The sequence below is a fragment of the Mustelus asterias genome, chromosome 10 (assembly GCF_964213995.1).
Source record: "Mustelus asterias chromosome 10, sMusAst1.hap1.1, whole genome shotgun sequence".
In the NCBI taxonomy this organism is placed as follows: domain Eukaryota; kingdom Metazoa; phylum Chordata; class Chondrichthyes; order Carcharhiniformes; family Triakidae; genus Mustelus; species Mustelus asterias.
The window spans coordinates 55061907-55082849 of NC_135810.1; the positions used below are offsets into that span (position 1 = coordinate 55061907).

The window sequence follows — 20943 nt, forward strand, 5'->3', positions numbered from 1 at the left end:
TGAGCACTTAAATGCTTCACATACAGAAGGCAGGCTTTTATTGATACTGAGGTATGAGAGAATATTTGTAGAACACTGAGATCATGTTAGATCTTTTAAGAGAGCGTTCAATTCAGAAAATTTTTAATACTATAAAAGAGCGATAAAACATGGAAAGGCCTCATGATGTTAAAACAGTATATGTTAAACATGGTAATCAAACTGTTAAGGTTCATCCCGCATGATTAATTGAAATTCATTATAAAATATTGAACTCTGTGCACCTGATAGCATAAACGAGGCACTTTGTACCTCAGAGATTCATAATTTTTACAATGAGGGTTCCTGAGGAGAATGCAGTAGGTCAAGGACTTGGTAGTGGTATACTGATTATGATGCACGAAAGAGCCATCACATCCAAAGAACAATTACCCACAGTGGATACAATAGTGATATATATTCCAGAAGAGGGACTAGTAGGATAAATGCATGGGGTTGTAGGGATAAGGCCTGGGTGGGATTGTTGTCGGTGTATTATGATGGGCCAAATGACCTCCTTCTGCACTGTAGGGATTCTATGATTCGATGAGACTAATGAATGGAGAGATGTGACAATTATGGGAGGTGCAAGTAAAGTTCCTGGTACATTTAAAGTCTGGTTGAATATTCAGAATGGCAGTTAAAAAGTGAGATCCATGGACTGGCAAAATGGGTGAAAGTGTGGAAGTAAGTAAGTGCAGAGCAAGTAGTAATAGTGAGCCTGGAAGTGACTTAGATCAGAAAACAATCGCAAACTACAGAAAGAACAGTGCAAGAGAGAGATCTCACCATAATGAACCCACAAAGTGGAAATAAAGGCCAATGTTTGAATTGATCAGACAATGAAATAAGGATCACAGAACAGTCAGATAATAAAACTGAAAGTGGAAGTCATCATGATTGTAAAGTTTTGATGACTGCCAGTAAACTTAAAGATAAATGAATAAGAGAGGCAAACGGAGTCAGATAGTTGAAGAGAATTTGGAATTTACCCTGAGGAACAGACAGAAGTCAGCCATCTTTGTCACATGGTGGTTTTGTACTGAAAAAAGAGGTTAATAGCTAGGCAGTATAAAGAAAGACTTGGTATTACGGATGTTAGTGTGGATTCTCCCACAACTGAATGCTAACCTTAAAAATATTTTTGACTCTTTTGGCTACACAATGGGAGTGTTGGTCAGTTGACAAAAAAGCAGCATTTCTGCAGGGTGATACTTTTTCAGAGATCAATGATTCTGAAGCCCCTAAAGAGGCTGCAGATACAAACTATGGAAACTAAACAGACACGTTTAGACCTGAATGATACTTTCAGGTTTTGGTACTCTTCACTAAGACCTCTTTTGCTGGAAATAGGTTTTGTTCAACTAAAAGCCAATCCGCAATGTTTTATTGGTGTTGTGGTTCACAAAAGGAGGGAATGGACTGAGAGCAAAAGTACGGGAGATGGGACGGATCCAGTCGATGGGACGGATCCAGTCGATGGCCCTGTCAACCATAGTGCAGAGATTGGGAGGAGGATCCTCAATTGAAAAATAGAAAGAGCTATCAGCAACATTGTTGGAAGGTTGCATTATTAGAGCAGATGCAACGGAGACAGAGAAACTGAGAGAACAAAATGGAGAGCCTACAGGAAGAAAGGTGTGAGGAAGTGTAGTCAAAGTAGCTGGAACTTGGGCACTGAATATTTGTTGATGGCCTTTCCCCAGAAACAGAGAAATCGAGGAAGAATCAGAAATGAGAAAAGGTGGAAATTGGAAATAAAGTTGATGAAATTTTCCAATTCTGGGTGAGAGCAGGAGATGCACCAGCATAGTCATCAGCATACTGAAAAAACACTGAGGGAGGCGAGTAGCATTGTAACAAGGAATGTTACAGTGCTACTCACATTGCTGGGCTCTATCCCATGAAAAGGCAGTAGAGCTAAGATCCATATGGATACCCATAGCAACACCTTTTATTTGAGGAAAGTGAGTGGAGTTAAAGAAGTTATGAGATGTGCAAACAAGTTCATCCAGGCAAAGGAGGATGGCGGGTGGAAACTATTTAGGTCTCTATTCATGGAGGGAGGGGACAGCCTTCAAACCATCCCGATGGGCAATGGAGGTGTAGGTGGATGAAGGTGAGGCAGAAAATTGGAAACTGTCAAAATAGCAATGAGCTTAGAAAGAGCATCAATAGCAGATCAAACATTTTACACAGAAGATTATGAGGCTGTGGAATGTACCATCAGAATTGCTAGTCGAAAGAAAAAAAACCTCTTCACAGTTAAGAGATGATGTGGATGTGATCAGGACTCACCTGATGAAGGAGCAGCGCTCCGAAAGCTTGTGATACCAAATAAACCTGTTGGACTTTAACCTGGTGTTATGAGACTTCTTGCATTTAAGAGAGGGAATGTTTGAACAAAAGAAGGATTAAAGGTATGAGGGATACAGACTACTACTTGTTTGGCAGATGAAGACTATCACAAACTAGTTGGGCAGATGTCCTGTTGTAATTTCTATGCACCAAGAATGCATTTACTTTTTAAAAAAATAAATTGTTTGCAAATGACAAACAAATTTCTAGTTGCATGAGATACACCTGGTTATCTCTTTCTTCTCTTCCTCATTATGTTCATGTAATGTGACAACACAGTGCTAAATAATTTTATTTATATTCATTTTTATCCCCATTTTAAAAGTTATTTTTACCCCTCTTTTAGGTCCCCCACGCATGTATTATTGCCCAGCTGAGAAGGTGGGAAAGCGACCTGCTCTCCAAGCCTCTTCTATTGCTGTTCTGTAACTACTGCTAGGAGGTGCAGGTAGTGATGTGCCGCTTTTTCTTTTTGGCTTGGTTTTGTCTTTTTTTTTAAAAACCCTCCTTTTTCCCTCTTCTCTTTTCACTTTAAGGGTATTCCTAGTATATTTCGCGGGCTTTTTTCAGGGTTTTGAATTGAGGAAGTGAGGTCAGCTGAAGGGGATTCTGGGAGGTTGAGTCTTAGTATAAAAGGCAGTTACTTGGGGGGTTCGTCGGGAGCATAAAAAGCCGTCTGCACTATACAGCGGGCAGCGTGGGGAGTGGGCAGTGGAGTGAGTGGGTAGCAGAGTGTGCATTATAAGGGCTTTGGCTCACAGGGCTTAGGCTGAAAGGGCAAGGCAAGGCTAGTTATTTTTTACCCAACCCTATAAAGGATAAGGGCAGGTATGAGTGATCGGCCAGTTCAGTGCTTCCGATGTGGGATGTGGGAGTTCCTGCAAACACCTAGCTTCCCAGAGGTTCACATATGTGCCAGGTGCGTGGAACTGCAGCTCTTGAGGGACCGTGTTAGGGAACTGGAGCTGCAGATCGCTGACCTTAGCCTAGTCAGGGAAAATGGGAGAAAAATTGACAGCAGTTATAGGCAACTAGTTACACCGGGGCATCGGGAGAATGACACGTGGGTCACAGTTAGGAGGAGTAAAGGGCAGAAGGGTAAAGTACAAGGGAGGACTCCAGAGGTGTCTCAAAATAGGAAGGGCTTGGTGACAGGTGTGAGAGGGGAGGGGAGTGGACAGTTAGAAGAAGGGTCACCTGTGGTTGTCCCACTCCAAAACAGGTACATTGTTTTAGATAGTGTGGAGGAGTGTGCCTCTCCAGGGGTAAGACACAGTGACCAGGTCACTGGCACACAGTCAGGCTCTGTGGCCCGGAAAGGGAAGAGAGGGGTTAGGAGAGCGATAGTGGTGGGGGATGCGTCAGTTAGAGGCACAGACAGGCGATTCTGTGGGGGCGAACGGGACTCCAGGATGGTAGTCTGCCTACCTGGTGCTGGGGTCACGGATGTCTCCGAGCGGATAGGAGGCATATTAAAAGGGGAAGATAAAGAAACAGATGTCATTATACACATTGGTGGAAATGACGTAGATAGGAAGAGTAGGGGGGTCCTAAGAGAGCAATTCAGGGAGTTGGGAAATAGGTTAAAAAGTAGGGTCACTAGGGTGGCCATCTCTGGGCTGCTCCCAATGCCTCGTGCCAGTGAGGCTAAGAATAGGGAGTTGGTTCAAATGAATGCCTGGCTAAAGGACTGGTCCAGGAGGGAGGGCTTTATTTTCATAGACCAATGGGAGGTTTTCAGGAGAGGATGGCACCTGTACAAGAGGGAGGGGTCACAACTAAGTTGGAAGGGCACAAATATCCAGGCTGGGAGCTTTGCTAATGCACTTCGGGGGGGTTTAAACTAGTATGGCAGGGGGGTGGGGATCAAACTATTAGGTCTATAAGTGTGGTGGCTGGGACAATGCTGGCAAAGAAGAAGAGCACTCTGGGGGAGGACGACCTCACTGAGCCTGGGGGTCTGGAGTGCTTATACTTCAATGCAAGGAGCGTAGCAGGTAAAACAGACGAACTTGGGGCCTTAATGCGCACGAGGAATTTGGATGTGGTTGCGGTGACAGAGACTTGGTTGAAAGAGGGACAGGACTGGCAGCTGAATATTCCAGGGTACAAGTGTTTTAGGCGAGACAGAGGAGGGGCCAAAAGAGGTGGGGGAGTAGCGGTATTGGTTGGAGAGCATATTACAGCGGTGCAGAGGGAGGACAATTCGGAGGAGTCGTGTAGCGAGTCACTCTGGGTGGAGCTTAGAAACAGGAAAGGCGCAGTCACTATGTTGGGGGTGTACTACAGGCCCCCCAACAGCCCAAGGGAAGTGGAAGAATGGATATGTCAGGAGATACTGGATAGGTGCAGGAAATATAGGGTTGTTGTAGTGGGAGACTTCAATTTCCCTGGTATAGACTGGAAATCGCTGAGGGCAGGGACTCTGGATGGGGAGGAATTTGTAAAATGTGTACAGGAGGGTTCGTTGGAACAATATGTGGACAGCCCGACTAGAGAGGGGGCTATACTGGACCTGGTACTGGGGAATGAGCCCGGTCAGGTCTTCAAAGTTTTGGTTGGGGAACATGTGGCAAATAGTGACCACAATTCTGTTAGCTTTAGGATAGTGATGGAAAAGGATGAGTGGTGTCCCAAGGGTAAGGTGTTGGATTGGGGGAAGGCTAACTTTATTGGGATCAGGCAGAAATTGGCAGCTCTTGATTGGGAGAGGCTGTTTGAGGGTAAATCCACATCTGGTATGTGGCAGTCTTTTAAGGAACGGTTGTTAGGGCTACAGGACAAGCATGTGCCTGTAAAAAAGAAGGATAGGAAGGGTAGGATTAGAGAACCGTGGATAACCAGGGAAATTGAGGGACTGGTCAAAAGGAAAAGAGAGGCGTATGTTAGGTCCAAGCAGCTAAAAACGGAGGGAGCTCTGGAGGAGTACAATGAAAGTAGGAAAATACTCAAACGGGGAATTAGAAGAGCAAAACGGGGTCACGAAATGTTCTTGGCAGACAGGATTAAGGAGAATCCCAAGGCATTTTATTCATACGTTAGGAACAAAAGGGCTGTTAGGGAAAAAATCGGACCTCTCAGGGACAAAAGTGGGGACTTATGCTTGGAGCCCAAAGAGGTAGGGGAGATCCTAAATGAATACTTTGCGTCGGTATTCACAAAGGAGAGGGATGTGTTGACTGGGAGTGTCTCGGAGGGGAGTGTTGAACCGTTGGAGAAAATCTCCATTACAAAGGAGGAAGTGTTAGGTTTGTTAGAGAATATAAAGACTGACAAATCCCCAGGGCCTGATGGAATCTATCCAAGGCTGCTCAGGGAGACGAGAGGTGAAATCGTTGGGCCTCTGACGCAAATCTTTGTCTCGTCACTGGACACAGGTGAGGTCCCAGAGGATTGGAGGATAGCCAATGTGGTCCCGTTATTTAAGAAGGGTAGGAAGGATAACCCGGGTAATTATAGGCCGGTGAGCTTGACGTCCGTGGTTGGGAAGTTGTTGGAGAAGATTCTTAAAGATAGGATGTATGCGCATTTAGAAAGGAATAAACTCATTAACGATAGTCAACATGGTTTTGTGAGAGGGAGGTCATGCCTCACTAACCTGGTGGTGTTTTTTGAAGAAGTGACCAAAATGGTTGACGAAGGAAGGGCCGTGGATGTTGTCTATATGGACTTTAGTAAAGCGTTTGACAAAGTCCCTCATGGTAGGCTAGTGAAAAAGGTTGGATCCCATGGGATAAAGGGGGAGGTGGCTAGATGGGTGGAGAACTGGCTTGGTCATAGAAGACAGAGGGTGGTAGTGGAAGGGTCTTTTTCCGGCTGGAGGCCTGTGACTAGTGGTGTACCGCAGGGCTCTGTATTGGGACCTCTGCTGTTTGTGATTTATATAAATGATCTGGAAGAAGGAGTAACTGGGGTGATCAGTAAGTTTGCGGACGACACAAAACTGGCAGGACTTGCAGATAGTGAGGAACATTGTCAGAGGCTACAGAAGGATATAGATAGGCTGGAAATTTGGGCAAGGAAATGGCAGATGGAGTTCAATCCTGATAAATGCGAAGTGATGCATTTTGGTGGGAATAATGTAGGGAGGAGCTACACGATAAATGGAAGAACCATAAAGGGTGTAGAGACGCAGAGGGACCTGGGTGTGCAAGTCCACAGATCTTTGAAGGTGACGTCACAGGTGGAGAAGGTGGTGAAGAAGGCATATGGCATGCTTGCCTTTATAGGACGGGGCATAGAGTATAAGAGTTGGGGTCTGATGTTGCAGATGTATAGAACGTTGGTTCGGCCGCATTTGGAATACTGCGTCCAGTTCTGGTCGCCACACTACCAGAAGGACGTGGAGGCTTTGGAGAGAGTACAGAGGAGGTTTACCAGGATGTTGCCTGGTATGGAGGGGCTTGGTTATGAGGAGAGATTGGGGAAACTGGGGTTGTTCTCCTTGGAAAGACGGAGGATGAGGGGAGACTTAATAGAGGTGTATAAAATTATGAAAGGCATAGATAGGGTGAACGGTGGGAAGCTTTTCCCCGGGTCGGTGGTGACGTTCACGAGGGGTCATAGGTTCAAGGTGAAGCGGGGGAGGTTTAACACAGATATCAGAAGGACATATTTCACACAGAGAGTCGTGGGGGCCTGGAATGTGTTGCCGGGCAAGGTGGTGGAGGCGGACACACTGGGAACATTTAAGACTTATCTAGACAGCTATATGAACGGAGTGGGAATGGAGGGATACAAAAGAGTGGTCTAGTTTGGACCAGGGAGCGGCGCGGGCTAATTGTTCCTGGTTTCTCGTTTCAAGGCTTCATTCTATGATCATCTTGCTGGTGCCAGTACAGAGCGAGACTGCGGATAGTTGGGAACCTGTCTCGGGGGCAGGAAATTCATATGGTGTTCGTGGAAGTGGAAATGACTAGGGTTGGGAAGCATTTTCCGATCAGGGCCATTGTGATCTCCTGGACTCGTTTCGATCGCCTCAGGGGGTCGGAGAGGAATTTCCCAGATTTTTTTTTCCCCATATTGGCCCTGGGGTTTTTCACTCTGGGTTTTCGCCGCTCCCTGGAGATCACATGGTCAGGAATGGGGGGGTGGGGGTGAGTTAATAGGTTGTAATGAACAAAGCATCGTAGCTGTGAGGGACAGCTCGGTGGATAGGATATTGGTATGTAGATAGGCTGGAAAATTGGGCGGGGATCCTGGATTCAGGATTCAATCCTGGACCGGGGAGCGGTGCGGGCTTGGAGGGCCGAAGGGCCTGTTCCTGTGCTGTATTGTTCTTTGTTCTTTGTTCACTCCCTCCCCCACCCCAGTACCACCCCCCACCCAACTGAAAAGCATACTATCTTTGCTCAGCAACTTCCATCAGCAACCTGTCATCTGAAATTACCATCTGGGAATTGACAGGTGTGAACATGGACCTGAGCATTTTTACTGCAGTTTGCAGGCTGGACTAAGCAAAACCATGGTGGTAAAATTGATAGCAAACTTGCCTGACTGACTCATTTTCAAATAGGACCAGTAGCCACAAACAGTGCTAAAGTTGGAACTGTAATTTTGGGACTGGCCCGGAGCCATTCTACTTCAGGGATATTTTGACCAAACTGGAAACTTCTCTAACCAGATTTTACACAAACTAGAATACGTGGAATTTGCACTGGCAACATGAGTAGTTAGCATGTGCAAAGTTGACATCTGTGCGGTTGTCCATTGCTCAATCCCACATCACTGGATAAACAGCATGTATTTCTTCTATTTCTGTAACAAATTTCTGCAAACCTTTATTCAAAATTCAAAAATATATTTCCAGAAACATATAAACCAGAGCCATTTCTTAATTCGCAACATCCTTCAAATTAAAATTATACTGGTAAAGGGTGTAAACATTGTGGCCCATGTGAATTGTATACATGCCAACAGAAGCCAGAACACTCCCTATTAAAAACAAGATGAAATTAGAGTACACTTGGGTCGGTGAAGCTATTTTGTTGGTCAAAACACACTACTTTCCTCAGTAGAGCTGTCAGCAGAATTGTTGAAGTGAACTTGCATTGTCTCTGTGGCTATATTGACTGTAGCACGCCGTTAAATGAAAATATAACGCCTTGTATAAAAAAGGTAAAAAGTTCCTCCTGGTGTTAGTGGGATGTTCAGTAGCTGGAGTTATGGTCTGGTGATGATCAAATTTACAGCTGATAGATTAACTAGGTCGTGCTCACCAATCTTGTTGGTAGATACCGTTGATGTGCTGTGAATTAGCACTTGCATCTTTGCATTTGATAATAGCAGTGCATCAAATGCTTCTCCCCCCCCAAGGAAATGCAATTTACTTATTCTTTTAACCAAATTCTGTGTTGTGCTCATCTCATGAGGTAAGCATCTTATCACATTATTCTAATGATAGCAGATGTTAATTTGTTAGCACTATTTTAATTATGAATCATTTCAATGTCGCTCATTAGGGAATGCAAACTGCCTCTATCTTATTTCCCAGTTTACCAACCAACCACCAAATCTTAGTCCCCAAATGTTTTTTTCGCTCGTAATTCATGGTCCTTATATATATATTTAACCTTGTGATTCTATGCAAATGAATTTAATTGAATATTAATCTTTGATATTGAGAGAAATGCAGTCAATACATAATCCTTCATAAAATCCCCAGCCTAAAATAGATTCCATAGATAACAGATAGGGATGAGAGTTACAGAGGCCAATCTGAGAACAAGGAAAAGTCCAAAATAAAACCATTGCAGTATTGTGGAAGCAAAATGACTAATACTTAGAACTGAAGCAAAGCATGGAATCTGAACTTTGTAAGGGGCAGGTCAGAGGGAGACTGATGGGGAGGAAGGTCGGGAAAGTGGAAAGGGAGTAAAAAATAATAGGATCAAGCTGAAAAAACAGGACGATGATCATCCTCAAGTAGAACATTTGCAAACGTGAAAAAAAAATTTACCCTTAAATATAATTAGCAGCATTCTCTCTTTTTTAATTAATACGCAAGACATGGATATGACTGGCAAGCACAGCTTTTTGCCCATCCAGTTGCCCTTGAAAAGATGCTGTAAACTGTAAGATTGACTCTTAAATCATCAATCTGTGGTGGTGAGGTGGTGTTCTGTATAGCTGGTCGATAGGCAGTTCTGGGATTTTGACCCAGCAATGACAGCAATTCCAAGTCAGGGTGTTATGTGATTGGTGGTATTCTCATGTATCTGTTGCCCTTGTTCTTGTAGATGGTCAAAATACTGCGAAAGAAATCTTACTTTTTTTTAGCAGTACATCTCACAGATGGTTGCAGAAATGAGGAGCTGTCACCAATATTTCATTTCTTCTTATTACTGATCTAATTGACATTGTTATACAATGCACATAATTGATAGTAGTATAAATACTAGTGATGGTTTACGGTCAGAAGTACAGGGTGCAGTGATTTCCTTCTGCAATCTAGAAGACATTTAAAACAGTATAGGATTTTGTTATTGATCTTTATTAAATTATTTTTGTCCAGTTCAGTAACTTATGAATATTATTTATGGCCCCGATGGAATTATTCAATTGATTGTCATTTAAGGGCCAGGAAGCGGGATTAGGCTGGATGGTTACTTGTCGGCCACCAGGGACACGATGGGTGAAATGGTCGTTTTCTGTGCTATAAGTTCTAAGATGGGGTCTCATAGAAACATAGAATGATACAACGCAGGAGGTCATTTAACTCATTGTGCTCTGTGCCAGCCTGAGTTAAATTAATCTCACCCCTACTTCAAAACCTTCTCCACAGGCTTGTAATTTTTTTCCCTTCAATTATTTATCCAATTGTCTTTGCAATGTTACTATTAAATTGCTTCCACCACACTCTTAGGCGTTGTATTCTAGATTATAAGAACATGCTGCATAAAACATTGAAGATCATTCTATTGGAATTATTGGAGCATAAATTATCAAATTGATTTGGTAGCGTAATTAGGGATAATTATAAACTTGTTCTTCATTTTGGAAAGCTTCTTATTTTAAAAACCATGATGATAACACGATGATACAGAAATGCAACTGTAGTCCTTAAAGGATTACCTAGTGATGTGTAAAGGACACTTGGGGCTGAATTTTCCCATCTCGTCCGCCATGGGAATCATAGCGGGCGGGAAACGGATCATGCAAAGATCCGTTGACCTCGGGTGGTATTTTCCAGTTTTGGGGTGAATGCGGCTGGAAAATCCTGCCCTCTATATCTTTAGTACATGTGAACCCAGATAAATATAAACATATTGTTTACTTTTTGTATTTTTTAAAATAATAATTACAATTTTGTAATTTTCTGTCCAGCTTTGTATGTGGAAAATCTATTCCTATGTTTTGGTTGATGCCCATCAATCTGAATATAGGCAATTTTATTTTTTACCTTCATGTCACTGTTGGGGTTAGATAAAAATCTGCAGATTTGTCCTAACTTTTTCAAAGATGTAGTGGCTATTTGTGTTTGCATGTTTCCTAAAACGATTAATTTGTGTCATGCTGCGCTTACACAGAATGATTTGATTTCTCAAGTTCACGTATAAAGTCCAACTTAGCTCCAATTATGTAAATGATTTTTGGCCATGATATGTCTGTGTGGAGTCTACACATTCTCCCCATATCTGTGTGGGTTTCCTCCGGGTGCTCCGGTTTCCTCCCACAGGCCGAAGATGTGCAGGTTAGGTGAATTTGGCCATGTTAATTTGCCTCTTGGTGTCCCAAGATGTGTAAATTAGGGGGATTAGCGAGGTAAATATGTGGGGTTACAAGGATAGGACAGGGGGGCAGTGCACCCACCCCCCCTCCCCCGCCGCCCTGTTGGAGAGTCGGTGCAGACTTGATGGGCTGAATGGCCTCCTACTGCACTGTAGGGACTCAATGATTCTATGATATATTCACTTGTGACAAAAACTAACTATCTGAGCAAGAGTTTTTATTTATTTGAACAGAATTTGGAACATGAATTTATAACTTAATTAAAAATAATTCTCTCAGCTGCTGCCAGTCTTCATTAACCCTTTACTTTCAGTTTATGTCCTCAATATCCACCTCTTAATTTTTAAACTCTATTTTTAACATTTTGAACCAGAGCTTTAAATATTATCAATATAAAACCAAAATATTAATTTAAATAAAATCCAGTAGGAATTATGTAGAATTGTTTATGGGTAACAAAATGGGATTACAGCAGGAGAACCAAGAACAGTAACCATGTAGCCACTAACCAAATACGTAAATGTAGGGTGGAAGTTTCCCCCCTCACCTGCCCACCATGGGAATTGGAGGGGGTGGGGGGAGAACCGTGCAAAGGTCCTCCGTTGACCTCGGGTGTGATTTTCCGGTTTTGGGGCGAGCGCAGCTGGAAATTCCCACCCATCGGGGCCGATTTTACCAAATCGGGACTAAGTGCCGGGTCCGGTCGTCAAACGGATCCAGCCGCGCTCCAGCGCGCCCATATGCCTTTTTTTGGCGCCGGTCTATTGGGCGGGGCTTAGCGTTGTTGGAGCGGCCGGAGCTCCAGCTGCGCATGTGCAGTTCAGAACAGACCGCAGGCAGCGCGCCCGGGCGCGAAAGGCAAAGCAGCACAGACAGCAGAGAGGATGAAAGGAATTCCCTTTGGAGGATAATGTCCAAATCACAGGAACTAAAAACCTGACAGTCCAAAATCTGGGATAATATTACAGGACAGGGATGGGGGGATATACATTTTGAAATATTATCCCAGATTTTGGACTGTCAGGTTTTTAGTTCCTGTGATTTGGACATTATCCTCCAAAGAGAATTCCTTTCATCCTCTGTGCTGCTGGGGGGGGGGGGGAAGGGGAGTGACGTGTCTGCCCCTGGGGCGGGGGGGGGGGAATCCCTCCTCCGGTAGGGAGGAGGGATCGGCCGCAGACTGTCAGCACCCCCCCCCCCCCCCAGGCCAGGAACGTGCAGGAGGCTGTCGACGGACTGCAGATCGGAAGGATGGTGGAGGGAGACCAGCGATCAAGCTAGGTTGGGGGTGTGCCTCCCAGAGGGGTCCGATCCCCAGGGGTTGGGGGGGGATCTGTCGGTGGGGCCTGCCTCCCAGGGGGGTCCGATCCGGGGGGGCGTGGGCTGCCAGGGTGGTTCATGGGGAGGGTCCGCGAAGGATGGTCAGGGGGGATTGGCTTCGGCGGTTCCCCTGCTGAATTGGAGTCCCATTCGGACTTTTACTTAGCAGGTCGTTTAATGCGCAGACGCGAAATGGGCCGCAACCTGGTAAAGTCGGATTCATCAGTAAAGTTGGGCGTGAGCTTTATTAAGTCGATTTAAATGCATGCAAATGCATTTAAATCGTCGCGCCGGCCGATTCGGGCGCGCGCCAGACCCGCGCCCGGATCGGGGCTCGGTAAAGACGCGATCTGCCATGAGTCGGGTGCAGATCGCGTTTTAGGCCCGACGCCCTTTACGGGCGCGAAATTTTGGTAAAATCGGGCCCATCGTCTTTAGTGGACTTGGTAGTAAAGAACTTGAGTATTGCTGAAAAAAGAAACATGCTGTCAAAGCTTTTCGTCTTGCATTTATGAGGACCGATTTGCAAGAATACAAAATCTCTGTTCTGACAAGTGTTGCCTAATATTTACTAAGCAACCCTGATTGTGCTAAAAATTATGCTAACAACCAATGTAAGGTTATCAGTCAAGTTCGCAGTGTGGCTCATGTAGCCATGCTAGAAGCTGCACAAACTTACACAGAGGGCCTTGTCCTTTGAAGGCAGAAGGAACATGACCACACCTTGCGCCCTTTTCAACAAAACTAAAGCTTCCCTGGTTCATTCCCCATGGCAGAGCCTTGACCAATCAGTGTTGACTTCTCTGGTTTGAATTTAAACAAAGGCTTGGCATTAACTATTCCCTGGTGCATTCTCAATGGCAGCACCTCTACCAAGCATTGTCCACTTGCCAACCAATCAGCACTTTCTTCTTATGTAACATACATTGCTGTTCCTCTTGAGATTTGGTATTCTTGCAAAACAGTCCTGATGAGTGCAAGACAAAATGCTTTGACAGCATGACTTTTTTCAGCAATATTAAATATGTAATAATTCATATAATTCTGATAATTCAGTGACCTATCGGGATTGTAAAACTTGTTTGTTGTCTGTTAAAAATGCCAAGTAGTACAGAATGTCACAGTGCCATGTGATCTATTATGTGATTATGTGATCTATCAACTCAGATAAGACCATTAGATATAGGAGCAGAATTAAGTCCACTGAGTCCACTCTGCCATTCAATCATGGCTGATAAATTTCTCAACCCCATTCTCCCGCCTTTTCCCCATAATCTTTAATCCCGTTACCAATCAAGAACCTATCTATCTCTTGTCTTAAATACGCTCAATGACCTGGCCTCCACAGCCTTCTGTGGCAATGAAGTCCATAGATTCTCCACCCTCTGCCTGAAGAAATTCCTCCTCATCTCTGTTCTAAAGGTTCATCCCTTCAGTCTGATGCTGTCTCCTCGGATCCTATCCTGCTAACATTTTCCCCACGTCCACTCTATCCAGACCTTTAAGTATCTGAAAGTTTCAATGAGATTCCCCCCTTATCCTTCTAGACTCCATTGAGTACAGACCCAGAGTCCTCAAACACTCCTCGTACGTCAAGCTTTTCATTCCCAGGATCATTCTCGTGAATCTCCTCTGGATACCCCATAGTGGCACTTGATAGATTGAAGTGATGTGTGTACACTCTCAAAGTGTTAAGAATTGACACGTTACGAGAATTAGTTAAAAACCAAGGTATGAATAGTTGACCAGACCAGCCTGCTTATACAAACACTTGACAAGTTGTTTAATACTGTCAGTTGTTATTTGTAAATTTGTTAGGTAGGACGATTTGCCCCCATTTCGCCCTTGCAATTGTGGCATCAGTGTGAAAATCCAAAGCATGTCAGCACGTTGAAAACTCCCTGATGGTAACCACATAATAGCATGAAGTTATTTCTGCATTTTTTACCTTTGCAGATTGGTCTTCATTAAATGAAATGGAAATTTGTCAATTTCATATTTAAAATTAACACTGAACCCAGCATCATTTGTGGAAGAGGAGAGTTGCGAAGTTCTACCACTTTCTGCATTAACAAGTGTTTCAGAATTTTACCTCTAAAAGGCCTGGTTCTAATTTTTAGCCCATGTTCCATAGTCTGAGATTGCCCAACCAGTGAAAATAGTTTCTTTCTATCTACTCTATCCGTTCCCGGAATCTGATTAGCAGTGGAGTCCCACAGGAGCGGCACGGTGGCACAGCAGTTAGCACTTCTGTCTCACAGCTCCAGAGACCCAAGTTCAATTCCCGGCTTGAATCACTGTCTGTGCAGAGTCTACACGTTCTCCCCGTGTTTGCGTGGGTTTCCTCCGGGTCCTCTGGTTTCCTCCCACAGTCCAAAAGACGTGCTGGTTAGCTGCATTGGCAATGCTAAATTCTCCCTCAGTGTACCCGAACAGGCACCATGGGATTTTCATTGTAACTTCATTGCGATGTTAATGTAAGCCTACTTGTGACTAATAAATAAACTTTAAAAACTTTAAAGGGGCTCTTTAAAGTTGTGCTGGGCCTCTACTTCTTACAATTTACAAGAAGTTAGTATGCAGGTACAAGATTAATCAAGAAAGCTAATGATTGCCATTCTTTATTACGAAAGGAGTTGAACATAAAAGTAAGGATATTATGCTTCAGTTATACAGGGCATTGGTGAGACCACGTCTCGAATACCATGTACAGTTTTTGTCTGCTTACTTAAGGAAGGATGTAAATGCGACCATTCAGTGGAGGTTTACTAGATTGATACCTAGATTGAGCAGTTGTCTTCTGAGGATAGATTGGACAAGCTGGCCTTGTTTTCACTGGAGTTTAGAAGAGTGAAGAGTGACTTGATTGAAGTAAATAAGATTCTGAATGTTCTTGACAAGGTGGATGTCAAAAGGATGTTTCCTCTTGTGGGGAGTCCAGAACTGGGGGACACTGGTTTAAAATTAGGGATCGCCCTTAGAGGACAGAGATGAAGTTTTTTTCTCTGAGGGTCATTCGACTTAGAAACTCTCTGCCTTAGAAAGTGGTGGAGGCGGGGTCATTGAATATTTTTAAGGGAATCAAATGTTTTAGGGGCTCGGTGGGAATGTGGAATTTGAAACACAGATGAGTCGTGATCTTATTGAATGGCATAGCAGGCTCAAGAGGCCAAATGGCCTACTTCTGCTCCTATTTTGTATGTTTGCATCTTGAAAACTTTAACCCAATCACCTCTTATTTGTCTAAACTTCAAAAATGCAATACAGGTTTGTGTAATCTGTCTTTGTAATTTAACCCTTGGTATCCAGATATCATTCTAGTAAATCTAAAATCAGTGCATTATCCTGAAGGTGTGATGCCCTGAACTGAACAGAGTACTCCAGTGTAGTCTAGCTAAGGCTTTATAATATTCCAGCATGATTTCTGACCTCTTCTATTCTTGTTCCCTAGATATAAAGGCCATCATTCCATTAGCCTTTTTGGGTTTTTTTTGCATTTGTCCATGACATGTTAATGATCAATGTACATGGACGCCAAAACTTCTTTGAACGTCCACTGCTTCTAGCTTTTCACCATTTAGAAAATATTCTGGTTTATTCTTTTTAGGCCCCAAGTCGATGACCTTACACTTGTCTACATCAAAGTTAATGTGCCACTATTTTGCCTGTTCACTTAATCTTGTTATTAAATCTTTGTAATTTAATGCATCTATCTGCACTTCTTGCAGTGGCACCCATCTTTGTGTCGTTGGATGTATGGTTCCCTACCCATCATCATAATTCCTTAATAAATGTATGTAGTTGAGATTAGTTGAAGCCCCAACACAACACAGCACATTCCTGTGGAATACAAGCAGCCACATCCTGCCAATAGGAGTACTGCCCATTATCCTGACTCTCTGTCTGCTTTCCCTCAGCCAACCTTCTATCCAGCTCAAAAAATCGCCTTCACTTCCGTGAGCTTTAGCTAAGAGGGACTTCCATCTTATGGAAGTCCGTGCGTATTCTCCTGTCCCCTACTGCAGTCACAATTTCAATCAATTCAATCCGGATTGTCGTGCATGACTTATTCTTTGCAAATTCACACTAACAGGAGGAACTTGCATTTATGTAGTGCCTTTCACAAGGTTAGGACATCCCAAGGGGTGTTTTACAGCTAATGAAATACTTTTGATTTGTGGTCATTGTTCTAATGCAGTGTTTCCTCCTCTGTCCTTCTTCTGTCCCTCCCTTTCGTTTTTTCTCGATTCCTCGTCTTGCTCATCTACAAAAATCCCTCCCAAGTTAGAACTGCAAAACTCATTAGATCTAAAATTCATTCTTGGTGTTGACTTCCTGAGTGCAGTGCCACAGGTTGGAAGAGACAGCAGAGAGGGCATGAAGAGAAAAGAGCAAATATAAACAGGTTGTGAGCAAGTGAGGTGGAGGTAATCATTGGAGTCCAATCATGAAAATGCAATCAAGAGCAACAATATGGAGTTATAAAATGCCTTTAACATAGAAAAACATCCCACGAGCTTCACACACACTTGCAGAGCCAAGGATGTAGATAGTGGAGAGAATGGGCTTGAAGAAAGAACAAATGGTGGGAACATATAAGCCACAAATTCCAGAGAGTGATGCTTAGTTTGATGAATAAACAAATAGTGGTGGAGGAAAAAGAGGGGAATGCACAAGAGACCAGAGTCAGAGGAATGAAGAGTTTAGATAGTGTTGTAGGATGAAGATAATTGAGAAGAGCCAGATCATTGAGGAATTTAAGCACAGGGTCAGAATTTTAAATTAAGGCAAAGTCAGGTAAAGAAACTCTAACCTATAATGAGGTGCACGGCAAATAGTGAAAGAATTACTGTTTCTTCCATGATTTTTTTACTCGAGTCCTACCTTTTAGTTTCTAGTGTTTTTCTTTATTATTGAGTGACCTTACAAGTATCAACCACGTATCTTTGGAGGCAGTCATCGGCAAACAATCTGGAAGCATAATTACTGGGTATTCAAATTTAAATCATTACAAGTTTCTGTGATTGAACCAAATAAAATAGTTCAATTTTTTAAAATCAGGTTTTAAAAATCCGACAGTGGTCTCATAAATGCTATTAAGCTTAAGAAATGTGAATGCTGGGAATGATTATTCCTTATTATTTCTTCAAAATAATGGAGTCACAAAATCCAGAATTCTGCTAATTTATTTTTTTCTGTTTGTCCCATAACAGGACATGGTGTCTGTGCAATATCATCTTATACCATCTCCAAATAAGCAGAAGAATGGAAACAAGGAGAAAGAGAAAGATGTGGATAAAGAAAAGGATGTGAAAGACGAGTTTGCTGATGCTCTAAGAGACCTGAAGATTCAGTGGATGGCCAAGTATGTATTCATGCATTTCAGGATACGTGTAGGCTAGTAAAGTTGATTGGAAGTTTAACTCTTCATGATATTAATGTGAAAAGAATATTTGCTATTTCTTACCATCTGCCCGCCATCTAAAATTCAAGCTTTTTAAAAAAGGTATTTTTCATAGTAAAGCTTCTTCGAATAAATAATGTTAACCTTTCAGATTATTTCAGATATTTTAACGTTATGGAATGCATTTGGTTTTTAATACTTTATATGGAATGAATGATCAAGAATATACTGTTTTCCAAATATTCATTTGGTAGTACAGAACTTGAGTATTGTTGAGAAAAGAGACAAGCTTCCAAAGCTTTTCGTCTTGCACCCATCATGACATGTACCCAGGAATACCAATTGTTAAGGGAACAACAGTTTATACTGGATGAGAGGAGGATGCTGGTTGGTAAAGGCACTGTAAGGAGTCTAACAACACCAGGTTAAAGTCCAACAGGTTTATTTGGTAGCAAACGCCACTAGCTTTTGGAGCGCTGCTCCTTCGTCAGATGGAGTGGATTTCCCCTCCATCTGACGAAGGAGCAGCGCTCCGAAAGCTAATGGCGTTTGCTACCAAATAAACCTGTTGGACTTTAACCTGGCGTTGTTAGACTCCTTACTATGTTTACCCCAGTCCAATGCCGGCATTTCCACATCATGGTAAAGGCATTACCATGGTGAATGCACCAACGAACAGTTAATTGCCAAGCTTTTGTTTGAATTCAAGCCAGGCAGGTCAACTCTGGTCAAGGCATTACCATGGGGAATGAATCAGGGAATGGCTGTCCCCCAGACTTTTGTGTCATTGAAAAAGGCATACTTCTTCTACCTGCAAAGGATAGTTCCCTGTGTGTAGAACTCTAGCTTTTAGCTTGGGTAAGTGAGCCACTCTGTGAGCCCATCTAATAATCTTAAATTGGTTCTCAGTTTAATCCTTAGCACGATCTGGATTTTTAGCAAATGTGGTCCAATCGCGGAATCACATCTAATGTTGGACACTGTGTTTTGAGTTTTGAAAGCACAGGCTGGTTGGGTACAGTCTGTACGTTGCCCTTTGCGAACAGCTGAAGGAGCATGTTGTTTGTATGATCTGCCAGTCATTGGGACATAAGGCCTACAAACTTGGTATCACACCAGCGCTGAAATTCATATGCCATGTTATTCATTTGTGCGATTGGTAGAGCATTTTTTGGGCATGACTGCAGCATCCTATTAGTGGAGAAAACCACTCGTGTTGCTACTGCACAGTAGCAGAATGAAGCCACCAGTTTTACCTGTTGCTTGTATCTTTATGATACTTTATCCTTCCAAGGTATTCTGAGGTAGACTGGGCACTTTTCAGGACTGAAAGTGGTGGCCTTAGGCCTATTCATAAGTTTATGTGATATACAGTGAGGAATGATCTGATCAGAGTAGCCAATAGCTATTAGATGGCTTTGATGTGCCATATTTCAACAATAAGCTTGCATAGTGAAAAAACAGCTCAGGTCCTATTTACAAGGTTGCTTATAAGACCAATGTTATAGTGCATGGGACTGTCGGAATCCCAAAAAATATGTGGACCAGTGAAGGTAAGCTTGCAGTAGACAGTAGTAGAGAACCCATCTGCAGATTTCTTAACTAGCACATTGAGGAAAGGGACCAATCAGAATTGAATCTGCCTGAAATTAAACAAAAAACTTCAGAGTCAACTATTCCCTGGTGCATTGTCCATGGCAATGCCCTACCAATCAGCACTCTCTTCTCGTGCTCTCCGGGGAAGTACTGGACAACGAAGGGTACTCTGTCCGCCGTGTACCGTGTTTGTCTTCTGAGGAGGTCGGTGCGGTTTTTCGTTGTGGCACGTCGGAACTGTCGATTGATGAGTCGAGCACTATATCCTTTCTTATGAGGGCGTCTTTCAGCGTCTGTAGGTGTCTGTTGCGATCCTCCTCATCTGAGCAGATCCTGTGTATACAGAGGGTTTGTCCGTAGGGGATGGCTTCTTTAACGTGTGTAGGGTGGAAGCTGGAGAAGTGGAGCATCGTGAGGTTGTCCGTGGGCTTGCGGTAATCCGTGTGTCCAAGAATGCAACCGATTCCAGAGAGTAGTCCATGGTGAGTCTGATGGTGGAATGGAACTTGTTGATGTCATCATATAGTTGTTTCAGTGATTGTTCGCCATGAGTCCAAAGAAAGAAAATGTCATCGATGTATCTAGTGTATAGCGTCAGTTGAAGGTCCTGTGTGGTGAAGAGGTCTTGTTCGAACCTGTGCATGAAGATGTTGGCATATTGAGGTGCGAATTTGGTCCCCATGGCTGTTCCGTGTGTCTGGATGAAGAACTGGTTGTTGAAGGTGAAAACGTTGTGGTCCAGGATGAAGCGGATGAGTTGTGGAATTGCACCTGGAGATTGGCAGTTGTCGGCGTTGAGCACTGAGGCAGTTGCAGCAATGCCGACGTCGTGGGGAATGCTGGTGTAGAGTGCCGAGACATCCATTGTGACGAGGAGTGCGCCTGGTTCAACTGCTCCCCGTGTGCTGAGTTTCTGTAGGAAATCCATAGTGTCGCCACAGAAGTTGGGGGTTCTTTGTACAATGGGTTTCAGGATGCCCTCGATGTAGCCGGAGAGGTTCTCACACAGGGCCCCATTGTCTGATACGAGGTGACGGCCGGGTGGAGTAGCCTCGTGTATCTTTGGGAGACAGTAGAGATCTCCAATGTGAGTGCAAGACAGAAAACTCCAACAGCAAGTCTCCTTTTTCAGAAATAACTCAAATCATATTTTCTCTAGTATCAGTAGTTTAATTGTCTAAACTATTTGTTTCTACATATATTTAAAACTTTGCTACTTTCCTAATCTTTTACAACCTATAAAGCACGTTATTATTTTGTTATGTTAAATTTTTATTAAATTGCCCAAATTTTGGTTTGCTGTGTACCTAAATCTACACATTCAATATGCACAAACGTATATTTTTCACCTCTTTATTCCTCTCTCTCCTTTTCTGAATTCAGCTGGATCAATAGTAAGGAAGCTGATAATGTTCCCCCAGGCCTTACTGGGGTTCTTAAAGAGATGCAGAATTTTTTCATACTTGTTTTCATTTTTTGTTAATTTTTTTGCTGGTGAATCAATTTTGATATATGGC

The 20943-nt window shown here is 43.2% G+C and overlaps 1 protein-coding gene across 5 annotated transcripts in view; it reads left to right on the forward strand.

Moving 5' to 3' along the window:
• The window catches only part of tpp2 (tripeptidyl peptidase 2), a 147366-nt gene that overhangs the window by 110230 nt on the left and 16193 nt on the right, over positions 1–20943 (forward strand). For 4 of the 5 annotated variants that reach the window (XM_078221718.1, XM_078221719.1, XM_078221720.1 and 1 more), the window contains one exon: positions 17640–17791. In XM_078221718.1, the coding sequence (XP_078077844.1) occupies positions 17640–17791 (152 nt within the window). Of the gene's footprint in view, positions 1–2722; positions 2825–17639; positions 17792–20943 lie in introns of all 5 variants that reach the window. The other variant, XR_013498869.1, reaches the window with a different exon arrangement.